The following is an 18,431-nucleotide window of genomic DNA, read 5'->3' on the forward strand; positions in this document are numbered from 1 at the left end:
ATCTCATAATCGTTGAGCTTCTCCTATACGGATCCGACTTTCGATCCTGAGGAGCTACCCCTAACCCTTTACGATGGGATCCGGTTGGTGTCACTACTGCTTTTGATGCCCACCGTTCTCCCTTGAGCACATCCTCCTGCGCTTTTGTTACGGATGTTCTAGGGAGCTATTTGCTCGGTTAAAGCGCCTCCTTGTCTAAGCTGCATTAGATGCCACAGTGGCCAAGCTATCCACCAAGGGGGATATCGACGACCCGGTACGATGATACTAGGATTTCGAGCCCCTGCACTGTAGTTTGCACACCTTCTCTTCGTCCACATTAGTTCATTATTCTGAATGATCTCTGGCCTCTTTCATCTATATTCTGTCCCCTGTCCGATGTCCTCTATCTTCTGTCATCTGTCCTGTATCCGCTTTTCCCCGTTCTTTATCCCTCATCATCTGCGCTCTGTCTGCTGCCCACTGTTGTCTATCCCCTATCCTACTCTATGCCTCATGTCCTGCTATAGTGAAGAGAGCTGTTTTAAGAAACGAATTGGAAAACTATAACCCCATGGGTTGAATGGTAAGTAGTGTTAATAATGTGGACGCTTTCACTTGTCTTCTTTTCACAATATAGGCTCTGTCGAGATGGATTCATTCTCTCCGTCAAACCTTAATAGCTGTTAGTGATAAAAGGAAGCAACCATGAACTCAGCAAAGAAAAGCCTATATTCGGGCTTGCTAAGTCACATGCCTTGCCCATACCCCACTCCTGGCAAAAGAAATTGACAGCAACATGTTTCTGACCAAGTTGTTTTCTATTAAACCGCATATGGGGAAATCGCTACAGACGGGTTGTACCGGGGTTGCTGAGAATGAATCTTCCCAGAAATTTGCAGATAAACTGAAGAACTGGACTGATCTGAACTGATCAACAGAAATGGCAGCAAAGAATAAATGATCGAGCTTTAATTTAGACCGAAATTGCTGAAGCTGATAGATCTTGTATGGGGACACCGATTCATCAGCCCATAATAGTGAGCAGGACAAATAGTTAGTGATATGTCGCGGGATGCGCAGCCAACCCTACACGATGTTACGAATCCACGGAAGGAGCCTCAGGCAGGATGAATTTTACAACGATGAACCCAACAACGACAACGGAATAACGATTAACGCATTTTCTCATGGAACTTGCGTTCCCTGTACAGACCGAATGCCGAGAGCAGCTAGCCGATACCCTGTCCCAATATAAGGTGATGTAACAGCGTTACAAGAAATGCGGTTTCCTGGAGAAGAATTGCTACACCATATATTATAGCGGCCATCGAGTAAAGCATGTGTTCGGAGTAGGTTTCTTAGTCAGCTGAAAAATGGAACCTGCTGTTATCGACTTTGAAAACACAAGCGAGAAGCTATGCACTCTGCGTTTCTGCGGCAAGTTTCGAAATATAAGCCTCATAAACGTTCACGCCCCTACAGAGGAGATTGCAGAGTTGGAAGAGGACATCCTCTACGAGGTAGTTGAGCGGACCCTCGAACCCTGTCCCAAGTATGATATCAAAATCATACTTGGAGATTTCAGTCAAGTAAGGACGGAGTCCGCATTTAGGCGATACGTCGGTTCCCATAGCTTAAGAGGGCTTTACACGCAACGATAACTCGTAACAATTCATTGAACGATTTATCGCTCCAACAAATCGAAAGGGTAGAGCACTGTTTACACGCTACGCTAAATTGTAACGATTTCTTGTCAAATGTCACCCTACATCGACCCCCCAGTCTTTATAAAAGCTTTAACCATGGAGGAAGTAGTGTTGCTGTCGCTGTACATCGGTTGTTTGGTGAGAAAGGTGAAGAATCGTTCCGATTCCCAGAAATTGATGCCGGCCGGCATCAACCATCCACTCCAACTCCAATCCCAATAAATCGCTACAATCTCCCGTTTACACACAACGATAAATTGTAACAATCTGATCGTTACGATAAATTGCTACAATGTATCGTTGCGTGTAAAGCCCCCTTTACATAGGGATACCAATGATAACGGACTGTGGATTATTTAGTTAGCAGTATCTCACGATGTGGTTGTTAGAAGTACCTAGTTTGTGCGGAAAACGGTCCACAAACATAGGTGGGCCTCTCCAGCTGGGACCACTTTCAACCAAATTGACCACGTGCTGATTGAAGGTCATCACCTTTCAGCCTTGATGAATGTCAGAAATTTAAGGGGGGGGGGGGTGGCAATATAAACTCGCATCACTATCTCGTTGGCATGGTGCTCCGAGCTCGAATTACGATACCACCTACAATCCCCTCTGACAATCAGGTGAGAGTGAATACTGAAACCACTCACAACACAACCCTCCGCAACATCTATAAGGTGCAATTGGATCCCGCAATAACCGCAGTCAACAGAGATCCTAGAAATGAAGCATCAACAAATGATCTTCACAATCACCTGAAGAACGTTATCATAAATACCGCCCAAGCATTCTTGGTCCCCGCCGCAAAAACGGCTGGTTTGACGATGAATGTAATCTACCAAAGGAACGACAGAATGCTGCATAACGAGTAATGCTGCATCCTCAAAGAACGCGGGCACGCGGAAAGACTTATCACGAACTCCGTCGAGCCGAGAAGCGACTTGGCAGGCGGAAAAAGGAATCCTGCAGAATGAACAGGTCTGTACACTCGAAAAGTACCGGAAGCAACCGCACCAGGTGCGCAAGTTTTACCAGCAAGTGAACTGGATGAAGCCTTATGCACCTCGATGCTCACCCTGCCGAGACAAAGAGGGAAATCTGATTTCCGACAGAGTGGGCATATTGGGGCGATGGGTTGAGTACTTTGATGAGCTACTAAACAACCAGAACATCGGCGAGTTGGAGGTCTCGCCAACTGAAGACGACGGACAAATACTGCCGCCACCAAATGTAGAAGAAACAGTCTGTGCAATTCATTGGCTTAAAAATCATAAACCGCCAGGAGCCGATGAAATTACAGCCGAATTGGTTAAATATGGAGGCGGCCAATTACATCAAGTGGTTCATCAACTTCTGCTCAAGGTGTGGGACACCGAATCAATGCCTGATGACGGACAAAGAGGCATTATCTGTCCCATACATAAAAGGGAGATATCACACAGTGCAGCAATTATAGAGGTATCACGTTGTTGAGTATAATCTATAACATATTCTCCGCTATCTTGCTAGGCCGTATAGCCCCATACGCCCACAATATCATTAGCCCATACCAAAGAGGCTTCACTCCAGGCGAAGTAGCAATGGATTATATTTTCTCTGCGGCAAGCGATGGAAAAACTGTTGGAATATGGAGATCAGTTGCCCCATCTTTTCATCAACTGTGCCCATGGGAGAATTCGGTATTCCAACGAAATTGATAAGACTGACTAGGCTGACCCTGACCAATGTGCAAGGCCACATAAAAGCAACAGGATCGCTCTGGAGACCATTCGACATCAATAACGGTCTAAGACAAAGTGATGTCCTACCATGCGTCCTCCTCTTTAACTTGGCCCTCGAGCAAGTGATCCGTGATGCTGAGATAAATACAAGGGGTACGATCTTCTTTAAGTCCACCCAACTACTGGCCTATGCTGACGATATCGACATCATGGGAAGAACGACTCGTGACCTTACAAACTGCCTTCATCCAGATCGAGCAGGGGGGTTGGCGCGAGATCTTGGGCTGCACATCAATGAAGGCAAGACAAAGTATATGGTGTCAACGTCAGCACCAAAAACCAACCAACCAACAACATCAAACCGCACTGGTCAAACGGGAAAAATAAAGATAGGAGACCGTCGAAGGGTCGAACATCACAACCGATAACAGCTACGATGATGAAACCCGCGCACAATTGTTGTCAGCCAACAGAGTCTATTTCAGCTTACAAAAACTATTCCGCTCGAAACGTCTCACCATAGGGTCAAACCTGTTACTGTACAAGACAAAGATCTTGCCAGTCCTCATATATTCCTCGGAGACTTGGGTTCTTAGCAAGAAAAATTGCGAACTCTTGGCCGCGTTCGAGAGAAGAATCCTCCGAAGAATTTTTGGCCCCCTACATGAGGATGGGCGATTCCGTAGCCTACATAACGACGAAATCTATGAACGATACCATGACCGTCGGGTTGTGGATAAAATCCGAAAGTATATAAGGGAGGAAAGAAGACGATGTAGACCCTGCCTGAGTTGGAACGATAGCGTAAGTGAGGACGCCAGACAGATTTTAGGGATATCGAATTGGTGGACCTCGGCGCAAAACCGGGATATCTTGAGTTCCTTATTAAGCGAGGCCTAGACCGGATACCGGTTGTTGGGCCATTTATGATGATGATGCTTTGCATGTTATGTTGCAAGCTCCGTACCATCGCGGTTTTCCATTAATAGCACGTCGCTAGAATTGTTCCTGTAGTTTGGAACGGGATTCCTTTTCTTCATAGCCGTACTGTGCTTTCCTTGACCCTGGAGGATGTTTTTTAAATCTGGAATATTATCTCCTGAGTTTGTTCAGTATGAGCTACTCGCTTTTAAAGAGGGACAAGCCATGTTTTATTCGACGTCATTGTCAATCGGCTTGTAATAATTTCTGATCGTGTTAGACCCTTCCTTGATGGTGATATTTTTTACGGCGTCAAACTTAGTAGCTTTTTTATACTCTGTCTATTAAGGGCAGTCCCTGTTCCATATATGTATTATGTTCCAGGCTTCCATGTAAGATATATTTTTTAGCGCAGGTTACAAAATCTCAAACTTCGGATGAGCTTTACACATCTTATCAATATGCCCTAAGTACCCATAGGGCATAGCATTGTCTTTTTCTCATTTCAAAGGGATATACTTTGAAATATGTTTTCTCAATTATATCTGACAGCTGTAGCGATTCTCCCAGGAAGGCTAATTTTACAATGCCCGTGGGAAATTTAACCTTCTGTCAGTTCTTGTGAACCTCAAGGTTTTGATTACTATTACGTTGGACCCTGAGACTTCAATGACTTTGTGCTCCAACTAATTGAGAGGTACCCCTTAATGATGCTACAGCGAAACGTCGCACTAAAAGGTATGAAGTGCTTGGGCCGTTTTGACTTTGGCACTCTCACGAAACTCTCACTTTTACTGTAGTTGAGGGCTTCTGCATGCGTGCACAGGTCTAGCGGATCCATGAGTTTCCTTTTGTCTTGTGTTATCTGTATTCTATCCACCAACACCGAATACTGCCTGTACTTGGTGTTTTTGTCATACAAATTTGTTTTCGGGGCCTTCGCATACATGTCACCGCTGATGGGGAAAGAAATTGATTTAGCCGAGTTTCCCCCAGGAAAACAAGCCTCGGTTGCCTCGGACATATTTTTAGCCTGATTGGTTGTCTTATTATTGAGAGATTCATTGCTTTGGCATGCACGTGACATGACATTTACTCAATTAAGTAAGGACGAATCCACCGCTGCTTAGCTGCGGCACTCTGAAGGGATCTTTGCGAACACCTCCAAATCCTCACAACCAAGCATTGTTCGACATGAACTACCATAATACTTCAGACTCCTTTGACAAGCCGTTTGTGAAGCTCGGACTATATTTTTGGGCTCCAGCCCTCATAATATACCACCATTATCACTACTCGCGTTTCGGCGACATTCTCCTCTTTCATTCATTCAAAAAAAGTTGTTTAGTCGTAAGTAAATGTTTGGACAATGTATGTGTATATATATAGATTAATGTACCTTTGTGATTACTTTGACAAATAATTGAATAACTGAACCCTCCAATAATCTAAATGCAGTCACCTACCTCACTTGTCATACTTTGATATCCATAGTCCAGGTTGTAGATCCAATTGGTGCAAGGTTGAAATGTAATATTTTCGGAAAGGCCTTCGTATGTCCTCAGTGTGCATGCCGAACTTCCATGGACATTGTAATACTCTTTGGTGTCATATATTGTAAAATTTTCAAATTGTGGATCATAGCAACTGAAAGAAATGGAAATTTTATATAAAAACATTCTAAACTGAACTTTCTAGATTTATTCATTGAACGCTCAACTAAATGTAGAAGGCGTTTTACACATAACGTCTACACTATTTTAACATAATTACTTCGGCTTAGCCACTTCTAAATGATAACAAAAACAGTACAGCGGAGTCCAAAAAAGGTAATAACAAACAGTTAATAGTCAATGGCGGTCAAAGGGTAGTATTAGTACCAGGACGAAAGCGTGAATTTCTATCCACAATGGAACTCAAAACACCAAAAGCTCTCTACCAAATTCTGTTTTCACCTTTACGTAGTCATGGTTGAGAGGGGGTGAGTGCGAGTCTGCCGCACTTAAAACCGGGAGTTCAGGCCGGAAGTTGGTCTGGCAACTCTATACGGAAAACGATATATTACGAAGCCACGGAAGGAGCCTCGTATTGAATACAAAACGACAAACCCCGAGAGAAAAATAAATAAATGATTTGCACATTTTCTCATGAAACGTGTGTTTCCCGAACAGATCCAAAGCTGGATGAAGGTTAGAAGTTACCCGATAACCGGTGCCAATATATAGTTGAGGTCACCGCGTTATAAAAGATGCGATGTGAAAGGACCAGTTTCCTGGAGACGAGCCACTATACTATCTATTATGGTAACCATCCAGTAAACTACACACACTTTGAACATCCAAACACCGGTTTCCATCACCTCCAATCAACACCCAACTAATATTTGCACCACTCAACTTCAATCGACATCAATGAACACTAATTCAAAACGAATAAGTCACGAAAAATTACCTCCCCTCATTATTCCCGCGGACCCTGCTACAACCAAAATTATTACAAACAAAGTAATCTCAGCCATCCCAAACAACTTGACGCTTAAAAAGACCTCCGTCCACTCAACTCATGAGCTCGCCTGGTCCCATGCTGAATATGACTCTGCAAAAGCACCACTTAAAGAAGAGAATCGCCCTTCTTTACGAGACGAGGTCATCCCGCCGAAACGCAAAACCTTTGTAACTCTTCCTCGTTACCTTTTTCCTAAATTCCAGCAATCCCTGCTCTCAAAGGCCAGAGCGATGTTTCCATGTATGGTGAAATTTGAAGTGGTCCAATTCCATGAGATTGCACAATCCCATAATTGTCAACGAATTGGGCACTTTGTGTTAAGTACAGCATCCCACATGGTCTGCGCCAGAGTCCTAAAAAGCAACTGGGAGTCGAAGATCCATCCGGCGAATTATCGCTACTGCCTGATTCTTGTTCAAGCTCGCACCCGCAGGACTTAATCTATTTATCCTTCCAAACTTAGCCCCGTCCCCATCATCAGACCAACCCCTCAGTTCAGACCTTCCCAAACATTCGCCCAACTCAGTTCTTTCCTATCCACCTACAACACCCTCTCCTCTCCAATGGATAAGCGATAATCTACTTTCCTTGAACGAACTGCCAACTCAACAAACGCACCTCCCTCGTACTAGGTGGCGACCTAAATACCAAACATAGTTCATGGTACAATACGGCGGTGAACCAAAACGCCAATACGCTGCCAACTGGTACGCCCAAAACTTCCTCTCCCTCCAACTCCCCTCAGCCGACCGTCTTTCCACAGTCCGGACTTGCTATCGTAAACCGACCTCTTCCTAGTAAGCAATAACTTTTTTACTCTGTCCTATGGCATTACCACTCCTATTGAACTTCCAACTATCCCGGGTCTCAGTGTCCACGATGGTGTAGTGCTGATAGCCAATTTTTCTGAACAGCTATCCAAAACCCAACCCAAACTTCTTCCTAAATATGCGGCCACTAATTGGAACCTCCTCAATCAGCGCTTGGTGAACAAATGTCCGCCGTCATCCTACCCAACTCCCTATTCCCTTCCCAGATCGACTATGTTGTACAAAATTACACAGAAATTACATAAAATGTTTGCCGCCATACCATCCCTTCAAGACCCCTAAACTACCAAGGTTTAATCACCCATCCTCTCCGAATCCTTAACCTCATCAAGGAGAAAGGCACTCTACGTCGCTAACTCTATCGCCGTAGGTACTCCCTACACTTCAGCCACGTTAAAGTTGGTATATCCCTCATTAACCAACGCATCCGATCCGAAATCCAACCCCTATATCTTGAACACTTAAGCATTCAACATGTAGGCATATCCCTCAATCACCATATGTTCAGCCAAATGCGACGCACCTGCCCCCGTCTAGCCAAACAAAGATCAGCGAGCTTCCTCGCGCGAAACACCGCTCCCAGCCAGATAGTATTGCCGAGATTTTCCTTGCAGACCACCATACCTTACTCCACATCACTGACCCCAATGTTCATGCAACCAGTATATACGTCAATATGTCCGACACCTCACAACATCCCAACCCCCTTCTCTACACTTACAAAACTTCCCTTACTCCTACACTACTTACAGCTGAAATGTGTTCCTCCATTCAAGCCGTCACCCCCCATACAATAAAATCAACTATAATATCCGACCACAACAAGAAATCCATCGGCCCTGACCAAATCCCGATCATTGTCCGAAAGAAGTGTGCTAAAACTCTTAGTCCCTTCTTATCTCAACTCTTTAATCCGGAAACTTTTTCTTTATCCAAGTAAGTGCTAAGCCATCGTCTTCCGCGATAGAGTCAAATTTACCCGGAAGATGACAGCGGACACAGGAAACCTAAATTAATGTTGGCGTAGCTTCTATCCCCTCCGTCCGTTCCATCAAATATCTGGATGGCACCTGAATTCCCGCTTGCCACCTCAAGCCCATCATTTCCAACATCCGTACCGATTCAATTATTCTTTGGCCCATCCTTAACAGAAACTCCTCAGTCTGCCAAATACGGTATTGTCGCCTGCTGCGACCTCTCATCGCACCGAATGGAGCGATTACGCTTATGCCAGTGGAGGTTCTACCATTTAGGCACGCCCGATTCCTACTTCCGCACCAACCAGTTCTTTTCTGACAATGTCAACTCCACCTGTATCCACAGATTACTCTTCAACTTCACGACCCACCCCTTCAGACACCATTCAACTCCAATTGACCTCCTCAATCTCCACAACCAAGGCAGCATATATCACGACGATAGGCTAATTCTATACCATCATCCATACAGTAGGCATCGCCCTGGCCTTATATACTCCACCGCATAATAGTTCCCTTCACGTATCACCTCCGCATCCTCCCACGAACCTTATTTAATCCTACATTTTTCTTCAAGTCAAGACGGGTTTTTTCCTGCCTTTTCCCAATGTAGTCGTAAGTCTTAGTTCAGTTGGTTTTACATTAAATCTCTACTCTCAATTGGTTAATCTTGAGGAATGATTAAACCCCTTAATACAGATAACTACAGATGTATCTCAATCTTATCTTCCTCCATCAAAATTTTCGAACGGACCATTAAATCCCTCATCGACAAGCACTGCGATTCCTATAACATTCTTCCCGAGTTCCAATTCGCCAACCGAACTAAATACTCCGTTGAACATGTAGAACACCCACCATAGCCTGTCTCCTTGACCTAAAGAAAGACTCGCGTATAAGCTTTCCGAGATCCTCAATTTTCATCCGCACTTCAGTAAGCTAAATCTTAACTTTCTAGACGGGTGGAAATCCACAGTCAATATCCAACAGCACCTTTCCTCGTCCAATAATTGCCCCACCGTCATTCCTCAGGGTTCAGTCTTTTCGGACACCCGTGTCCGAATCCTTGAATACGCGGATGATCTCATCCTTTATTCTTCCGCCAAGGAAATCACCCGCGATGAAGCTCGTCGGAATTCTTACTTAGATAAGCTTTACCATTATTTCACCCTTTGGAAACTTTCCTTAAATCCCGACAAATGCAAGACTATCGTCGTCCATGGAAACATGAGAATCACGACGATCCTATCCCTACTGTGACAAAAGTCACATACTTCGGAGTGACAATGAATCTCTTTCTCTTCCACGTCCCCCATATAACGAAGACACTAAGCCGGGCAACTGGCCTTCAGCTCCCTATATTGTATCCTAAAATAAAACATCCCTGCTCCCAAAAAAATTAAGCAGCCTATCCGACCGCTCTTCCTTATGGCTTCATTTTCTGGTCCGATAGCTCCCCATCCCAAATGAAACGTATTCGCCTAAAAGAGAACAGAATCCTTCGCAATTGCGCCCACATTTGCAAAAACGAAGTCCGCTCCAAATACATCACTAACTTGATCCTCTACGACTCCTGCTACACCCTGCGGAAACGGATTCTGGAAATGGCGGCGAGAACCGGGCTTGTATTTTTAAATACGGGATCCACGCCAACGTTTCGTCGCCCAGGCTATGAAGGAAGCATTCCTGACATCACTTTTGCGTCGGAATCTCTGGCATCATCGGTGGACGGGTGGCGAGTCCTAGCAGGCTTCTCGGCAAGTGATCACCAGTACATCGCGTTCAAAGTGGTTGACGCCGCTTGTCGGCGAGCACCAACGCAACGCTCCTGTGGAATGTCGCGAGGGTGAACATCAGGAAGTTCGTCGAATCTCTTGGAGCAGGTAGAGCCGCGCTGGAGACCGCTCCGAGGGGTGGCAATGCCCCAGCTGACACCGTCGTAAATTTAGTGATGAACCTGATAACGACGGCGTGGGAGGCTTCCATGCCCCGGAGAGGCCCCAGGCGCGACAAGCCTTCTATGTACTGGTGGACTGCAGAAATTGCCGACCTATGGAGGGAGTGTCATAAGCTCCGCCGTTTGATACAACGTTTGCACGTCACCGAGGAGGCATGTGCCATAAAGGCAAAGTATAGATCAGTGAAAAGGAGACTCCACAGCGCTATAAATAAAAGCAAAGCTTGCGGTAGGCAGAACCTTGTTAGCAAGGTGAATGCGGACCCGTGGGGACTTGGCTATAAGCTTGTCACCCGGAAATTCAGATCTGTGCGGAGGCCTTGCATGCTAAGTATCCGCCAGATAGACCGCATTATGCGGGCATTGTTCCCCAGACACCTTGTACGGGTTGATGTAAATAGCGCGAAAAGCGTCGAGGATTCCCCCCTGTCTACAGTGAGAGAGCTCGAAGAAGCACTTCTCACTATGAAAATCAAGAAGGCGCCAGGCCCTGGTGGCATCCCGGCGGAAGTTTACAAACTGGTGTACCGCGAACGGCCAGAATTGCTGCTAGAAGTCAGTCTTACCTGCACAGGATTGGGAAGGCGCGATCTCCTAATTGTGTGTTTTGCAATTGAATGGCGGGCGACGCTGAACACACTTTTTCTCTTGCGAGAAGTGGGACGGCTTTCATCAGCAGCTTTATGCAGACACAGGGGAGATTATCAGAGAGACGCTGAAGAGAGCTGGAAGCTGGAATTGCATTGCGCACTATGTTCTGGTTCTTCTTATTGCAAATAAGATTGAACTCGACCGGCGGAGGGATCGGACGCTAAGGGGTTCCCTGATCTGACAATTCACTTCCTCCCCTCCGCCTCCGTTGGTGAAAGGAATTCCCTGACTTGAAGGCTCCCAAAGCCGGGAGAGTTCGGAAACTAGCCCGAGGTAATGTGTCAAACGGTTCCAGGGTAGTTTTTTGATGACAGGGAGATGTTTAGTTCGTAGTCCGATAACGTGATGTTGCTGGAGTCCAATACTTTGTGGGTAAACGCATTCACCTACCCTACTCTCCAGAAAAAAAACACCCTGCGTATCGATGGTTTCTTTGCCCCATCATACCTTTAACTTTCTGGTCGAATGTCAATCCCATCCCATTGGTTGCCTAAGTATTACTGGAGCAATGAGTACTACGCCGACTGCGGCACTTGAAGCTATCCTAAATTTACCCCCAATTCACTTGGAGGTGAAACGGAAAGCGGCCAACGACGCATATAGGCTCGATACCATTGAGGCGTGCAAAGGCGGCCAATCCAACGGGCATGCGTCTATCTGGAAATTCCTTGAAAAACATCCGGTAGTCCTGACGCCGACCGATCATATGGTTTCCAGATTCGTCTTTGAAAAGACATATACTGTCGTAATCACCGAAAGAGAAGAATGGTCGACAAGTGGCCATGAGTCTTTTCAGATTACAGACCTAATAATCTTCACCGACGGGTCAGCCATGGAGGATGGATCAGGTGCAGGGGTGTTCTCGTAGAATCCGATTATAGAACTGGCCCGACCTATCGGAAAAATGACGACCATATTCCAGGCGGAGATATATGCCATTTCATTGGCAGCAGAAAAATGTCTGCGACAGAAATGAAGGTGTCGCACCATTCGAATCTGTTCCGACAGTCGGGCGGCATTATCAGCGCTAAATGGCAATAACATATCAAGCAAGTTGGTGTGGAGTTGTCATCAGGTGCTGCTGAAACTTGGCCGACTGAACGAAACATTCCTGATGTGGGTGCCGGGGCACTCTAACATCGCCGGCAATGAGGAGGCTGACAGACTAGCTCGCCGAGGGTCTGGATCCACAATGGTGGGGCCAGAACCAGCTCTTGGAATCCGACCATATACTGTCAAGTCTACTCTGAAGAGTGAAATTGCAAGGATTCACGCAACCGAGTGGAAAAATTTGGACTCTTGCCGGCAAGCGAAAATATTTGTGAAGGAGCCTAGAGCCACTAGAGCGGCATTTTTGTTGTCTCTTAAGAAGTCGGACATGAAAACCCTAGTAGGGCTTTTGACGGGACACTGCCCCTTAAACTACCATATGGAAAAGATTGGGGTAGTGGTTTCGGCTGTGTGCAGCCAGTGTGAGGAGGAGGAGGAGACGGCCCTGCACTTTTTATGCAGCTGCCCGGCATCCTCAGATCTCAGACGAAGACACCTTGGTAAGGTTTTCTTTAATGAAGAATCTGCACACTCTCTACCTCTGGAGAATGTTCTCAGATTCGCTAAAGCCTGCGAACACCGTAGGCGGGAAGCCATTGAATAGGCAACTACGGGGATAGTACAATGGGCCTAATAATGGCCTGAGTGCTCGGGGCTGCGGCTCCCCCCAGTTAACTAAACTAACTAACTAAAGTCTTCTATGCCAGCAATTACTCTGGCTACCAATTACTTAAAGTTTCCCATCATTAGTGCCGCTTCTAGCTTCTGATCCCTATCCCTATCCCTCTCCTGCGTATCACCCATCCTACTCCCCCAGGGGGCACCTCATACATGCAAATGGGGGGGGGGGGGTTCCACATTTCTTACGCTTACGGGTGAAACACAGGGGATTGAGGGCTCAAAAAGTGTAAAATGTGCTGTTCTCGCTTCCGGTATTCTGACTTGCTTAATTCTGCTCAACGAGCGGACGTTTTTTCGACTTTTCCTCAAAAATGACTTGTATACAGTTTTTGTTAGAATTTCGTTGTTCTAGAATTCCTCTCATATTTTCCTGGCGCAACAGTAATACGTTCGAAGCAACGAAATCTTTGGTATTGCATCAGCTATGAGGGCTAGGATCTCTTACAATGAAGTGTATGCAATCCTAAGCAACAGCGTGCCATTGAAGGACAGGCACATCGCTTCAGGCCGCGCTGTCATAAAGGCGTTGAACAGCCCTTTCATCACCTCATCGTTCAATAATGTAAAAACAGATTGAACTCTTATAGATTCAATACGGTAGAACTACTCTGAGTACCCAGCCACTGTGGTCTAGAGGGAAATGGAATCTCGGATGCCTTAAAAAGAGAGAGTTCAATTTCTCCCTTGTCGGGGCCGGATCCTGCGATTGACTGATGTCAATATCAGAAACAGGGCACAAGTTCCGAAAGAACATGGTGGCAGGACCTAAACGCCGCTAGATACACCAAACTGTTCCTGTTAGAACCGAACAAACAACTTGCAAAGTTTATTCTGTCGGAGACAGGAAGACTGGCAAAAGCATAGTTGTTATTAGGTATATAGAATAGGAGTTTTACAAGATGATATGTGTTCGTGCTCTAGTGAAGAAGCGCAAACCAAGGAACATTTCCAATATGAATGCACTATCTATGGACGCGCAAGACACCAGATTTTTAATGCTAGTATGCTTCAACTGCAGCAGGTTGGATCACATTAACTAAGGAAATTTCTGTAACAATTTCATTTCCGGCCTATTTTCAACAAAGCAGTGGTGAAAGTGCGAAACGTGGGTTAATACCCAAGATGGAGCATAAAACCTGGGAAACCCCTTTTGAACCAACACCAACAGCTCTACTAACAAACCCTATCTCCACCTTCACCTGGTGACCGCTGGGAGCTCTTTCCTAACGAAAAGCTGCATAGTGAGAAGGATGAAGGTGAGTCTCCCGAACCTAAAAACGGGTCAAATTGTACCAGCTGTTCCTCCAGGTTGGGGATCCGGTAGCGCTGACAATCCTACAAGGAAAACACCTTGTTACTAAGCCACGAAAGTAGCTTCGGACTGGACTGGTAACACACCGACGAACCCGGCAACGAAAACTGAATAACGATTCTCATGGCACGTGTGATCCACGTACAGAGAAGGAGCTGCAAAGCAGCTAGCAGATAGCCTGTTCCAATATAGGTTTGATGTAACAGCGTTGGAGGACATGCGTTGGACAGGGACCGGTTTTCTGGAGAAAAGACACTACACCATATATTGTAGTGGCCATCCAGTAAACTATGTACTCGGAGTAGGTTTCTTAGCCTGCCAAAAAATGAAGCCTACTATTATTCGCTTTGAAAACATAAGCAAAGGGCTATGCGCTTTGCACTTAGGCAAATTTAGAAATATAAGTTCCATTAACGTTCACTCCCATACAGAGAAGATTCACAGTCGAAGAAGGTTACCTTCTATGAGGCAGTTGAGCGCACCATCCAAGCCTGTCCCAAGTATGACATCAAAATCACACTTGGAGATTTTAACAGTCAAGCCTAGACCGAACCCGAATTCAGGGGATACACATCAATGATAACGGACTGCGGATTATCCAATTAGTCAAATCGCACGAAATGGTTGTTGGAAGTACCTGGTTTGCGTGGGAAGCGGTTTACAAACAAACATGGCCCCCTAAAGACGGAATCACTTTTAACCAAATTGACCACATGTTGCTAGAATGCCGCCAAATCTCTGCCTTGATGAAAGTCAGAACAATAAAGAGTGGGATTACTATCTCGTAGGCATTTTTACCTGCCTCATATATAAAAAGGGAGTTATCACATAATGCAGGATTTACAGAGGTATCACGTTGGTGAGTGCCGTCTATAAGATATTCTCCACTATCTTACTAGGTCGGATAGCTCCATACGCCCAGAACATCATTGGCGCATACCAAAGAGGTTTCACTCCAGGCAAGCGATGGAGAAACTGTTGGAAGATGGACATTAGTTGTACCATCTTTTCATCGACTTTAAGGCCGCCTATGATAGCATACCTAGGCTAAAACTGTACACCGCCATGAGAGTTCGATATCCCGACGAAATTGATAAGACTGACTAGGCTGACCCTGACCAATGTGCGAGGCCAGATAAAAGCAGCAGGATCACTCTCAAGACTATTCGAAATCCACAACGGTCTACAAGAAGGGGATGTCCTATCATGCGTCCTCTTTAACCGGGCCCTAGAGAAAGTGATCCGTGATGCTGAGATAAATGCAAGAATACGATCCTCTTTAAGTCCACCCGACTACGACCCATGCTGACGATGTCGAAATCGTGAGAAGAACGACCCGAGACGTACAAACTGCTTTCATTCAGATCGAGCAGGCGGTTACTGGCGCGAGATCTTTGGCTGCACTTCAATGACAGTAAGACAAAATATATGGTGGCAATGTCAGCACCAAAAACCAACCAACCAACAACATCAAACCGCACTGGTCAAAGGGGAAGAATAAAGATACGAGGCTACAGCTTTGAGACCGTTGATAATTTCTCCTATCTAGGGTCGAAAATCATAACCGATAACAGCTACGACAATGATCTTGCCAGTCCTCATATATTCCTCGAAGACTTGGGTTCTTAGCAAGAAAAATTGCGAACTCTTGGCCATGTTCGAGAGAAGAATCCTCTGAAGAATTTTTGGTCCTCTACATGAACGTGGACGATTCCGTAGCCTACATAACGACGAAATCTATGAACGATACTATGACCTTCAGTGTGTGGATAAAATCCGGCTAAATAGGCTACGGTGGGCGAGTCACTTAATTCGTATGGATGAGGATGATCCAGCCCGAAATGTATATAAGGGCAATATCTATGGTGTAAAAAGAAGACGACTCAAGCCTTGCCTGAAATGGAGGTCAGGACACCAGACAGCATTTAGGGATATCGAATTGGTGGAAATCGGCGCAAAACCGGGATGTTTGGGGTTCCTCGTTAAAGGAGGCCTAGACCGGATATCGGATGTTGTGCCGTTGATGATGATGAATGTATTTAACATCTAATGCAATGGGAACTAAACATTTCACATAAATCGAATGGAAGCTTCATTCACACATAAATGATAAGGTCTTCCTTAAAAAAATATGAATTAAAATATATATTTAAAAACTTAGATTTATTAACTTACAAATGCTCTGGAACGAAACTAATGATGGTTTGCGAATAGTAATGCATCGAAGATAACAAGTTGATGAAGCAAAAAAATGCCAGCAGGATGATCTGGTAACGATGAAAGTCGCCACATTTCTCAAGAACATCATCTATTTCTATCATTCTGAGACTGTTCCATTAATTTCTTCATATATTCATATGATGTGCCGATCATGCACTTGTGTATTTTGTCACCAACCACTTGCGTCTTTTGTCACCAATCACATATCTTTTATTAAAGTTCGCAACAACGTGTAAAACTAGCTTTTCTCCATACCTTGTGGGCTCATTCAGAGTAAGTTAGTTCCTATGGATGAATTCCCTATTTGCAACTATGTGGATTTGTATTTCAGTTTCAGAGAAGACTTTAACAGGATTGGTCGATAATTAATAAATAACTTCAAATTTTGATCTGATTACTCAACTGAAAGATCTTGTTTATCAAAAACTTTATAGTTTAATCATCTTTAATTTGATGGTAGATATCAAAAAACTTTTGCAGGATTGTTGGCACTTGAAAGCAACAGTATCGCTGCGTATTCCTTACAAACAAAAATTGGAAACGCAAGAGTTGATTGATTGATCTGGAGCATTCATAACACATCTCCGCCTTAAACCTTTTCATCAACAGGAATCCTGATTCTATCAAGAAAAAATGATGCGATGTGGCTCTGTCCATTTCTTCAACCCGACACAGAAGATAAATGCTTGCGGCTTTCCATTTCTAACCAAATAGCCACAGGCTATTAGCTTCTTCAAAAAAGTTGACGTACAGGACAGAGGCAACTCATTAGACGCTGTCTCACCTCTGCCTTGGGAGCAGGGTGACCGAAATCGGCGACAGGTAGAAATCGCTGCAGGATCAGTAATAGCACGTCGCATATTAGCAAAATAATCGTTATTCTCGTGGACAGCATAACTTTTCAGCCTCCAGCTCCCTTGCTAAACCTATATGAAACCTATAAATGAAGGTCGGGGTAAGATAATTTTCAGCGCATTGACGCATCTGCAGACACTTCTGTGAGGTTTTCCTTGTGAAATCCCAAAATAATGATAAACACCCTCACAAAATCACTTTCAGTAAGCTAGTCAAGAAGCTCTACGCTATTGGGTGGGATAGGAATCAGGCTTCAAAACACTTGATTTATAAGAAAAGGTGTGTAATCTGAAATTTACAAGCTGAAGTGAAAATCACGTAAGGTTTAACCGGATGCTTAGAGACTAATGTTATTTCTATCTGGCAGGTCAAAGAAAAGTTCTCTATGGTGAACCTAACGCTATGTTGTAATGTATCTTAATATATTGAAATACCAAGAACATGTATGGCTTTGTGTTACCCATACTTGAGTATGTATGCCGAGGTTCCTCTAGGTCCCTCCTACGTTACACACAAAACCGGAACTATATTATGCGTTCGGATTACATTAGAATTTGAAATTCAGTCTTTCCCTAACGACCGAAATAGCGACCCAAAGATGCTTTTGGACGCACAAAAACGTGTGACCAAATCTAGAAAAAATCTTCTAAGGGCCTACCAGGATGCAGTTACTATGTACCAGGGGATGTCCATTTACATTGACCGGTAGATACCGAGGTAGAAGAGATCTCTATCTCCATAGATGACGTGTATTCCGCTCAGATTGAAAATATTGACAGACAGACAAGCTTCCATCGGCATCTGAACGTGGCGGCACTTCCGGTAGCTATGACAGACAAACCGCTGAAGATCTACGCTGGAATAGTAATACTCGAGTCACTATACTGAGTAAAGCTCTTAGGTTGGCCGGCGGCAAATCCAGACCGAACACTTTTTTAAGGTTTTGTGTGAAACAAAACCTTATTAGAATGGTGACGGTGTCTGTCTGTCCGTCTGTCCGTCTGTCTGTCTGTCTGTCTGTCTGTCTGTCTGTCTGTCTGTCTGTCTGTCTGTCACACCCGAT

General features: G+C 44.8%; 1 protein-coding gene across 1 annotated transcript in view; it reads right to left on the bottom strand.

The window, feature by feature from the left end:
- The window catches only part of LOC119659279 (organic cation transporter protein-like), a 52,492-nt gene that overhangs the window by 12,531 nt on the left and 21,530 nt on the right, over positions 1 to 18,431 (bottom strand). The window contains exons 2-3 of the mRNA XM_038067288.1: positions 16,469 to 16,856; positions 5,797 to 5,977 (exon numbers count right to left, since the gene is read on the bottom strand). Coding sequence (XP_037923216.1) covers positions 5,797 to 5,977; positions 16,469 to 16,614 — 327 coding nt within the window. The 5' untranslated portion in view covers positions 16,615 to 16,856. The remainder of the gene's footprint in view (positions 1 to 5,796; positions 5,978 to 16,468; positions 16,857 to 18,431) is intronic.

The sequence above is a fragment of the Hermetia illucens genome, chromosome 6 (genome assembly GCF_905115235.1).
Source record: "Hermetia illucens chromosome 6, iHerIll2.2.curated.20191125, whole genome shotgun sequence".
Taxonomy (NCBI): domain Eukaryota; kingdom Metazoa; phylum Arthropoda; class Insecta; order Diptera; family Stratiomyidae; genus Hermetia; species Hermetia illucens.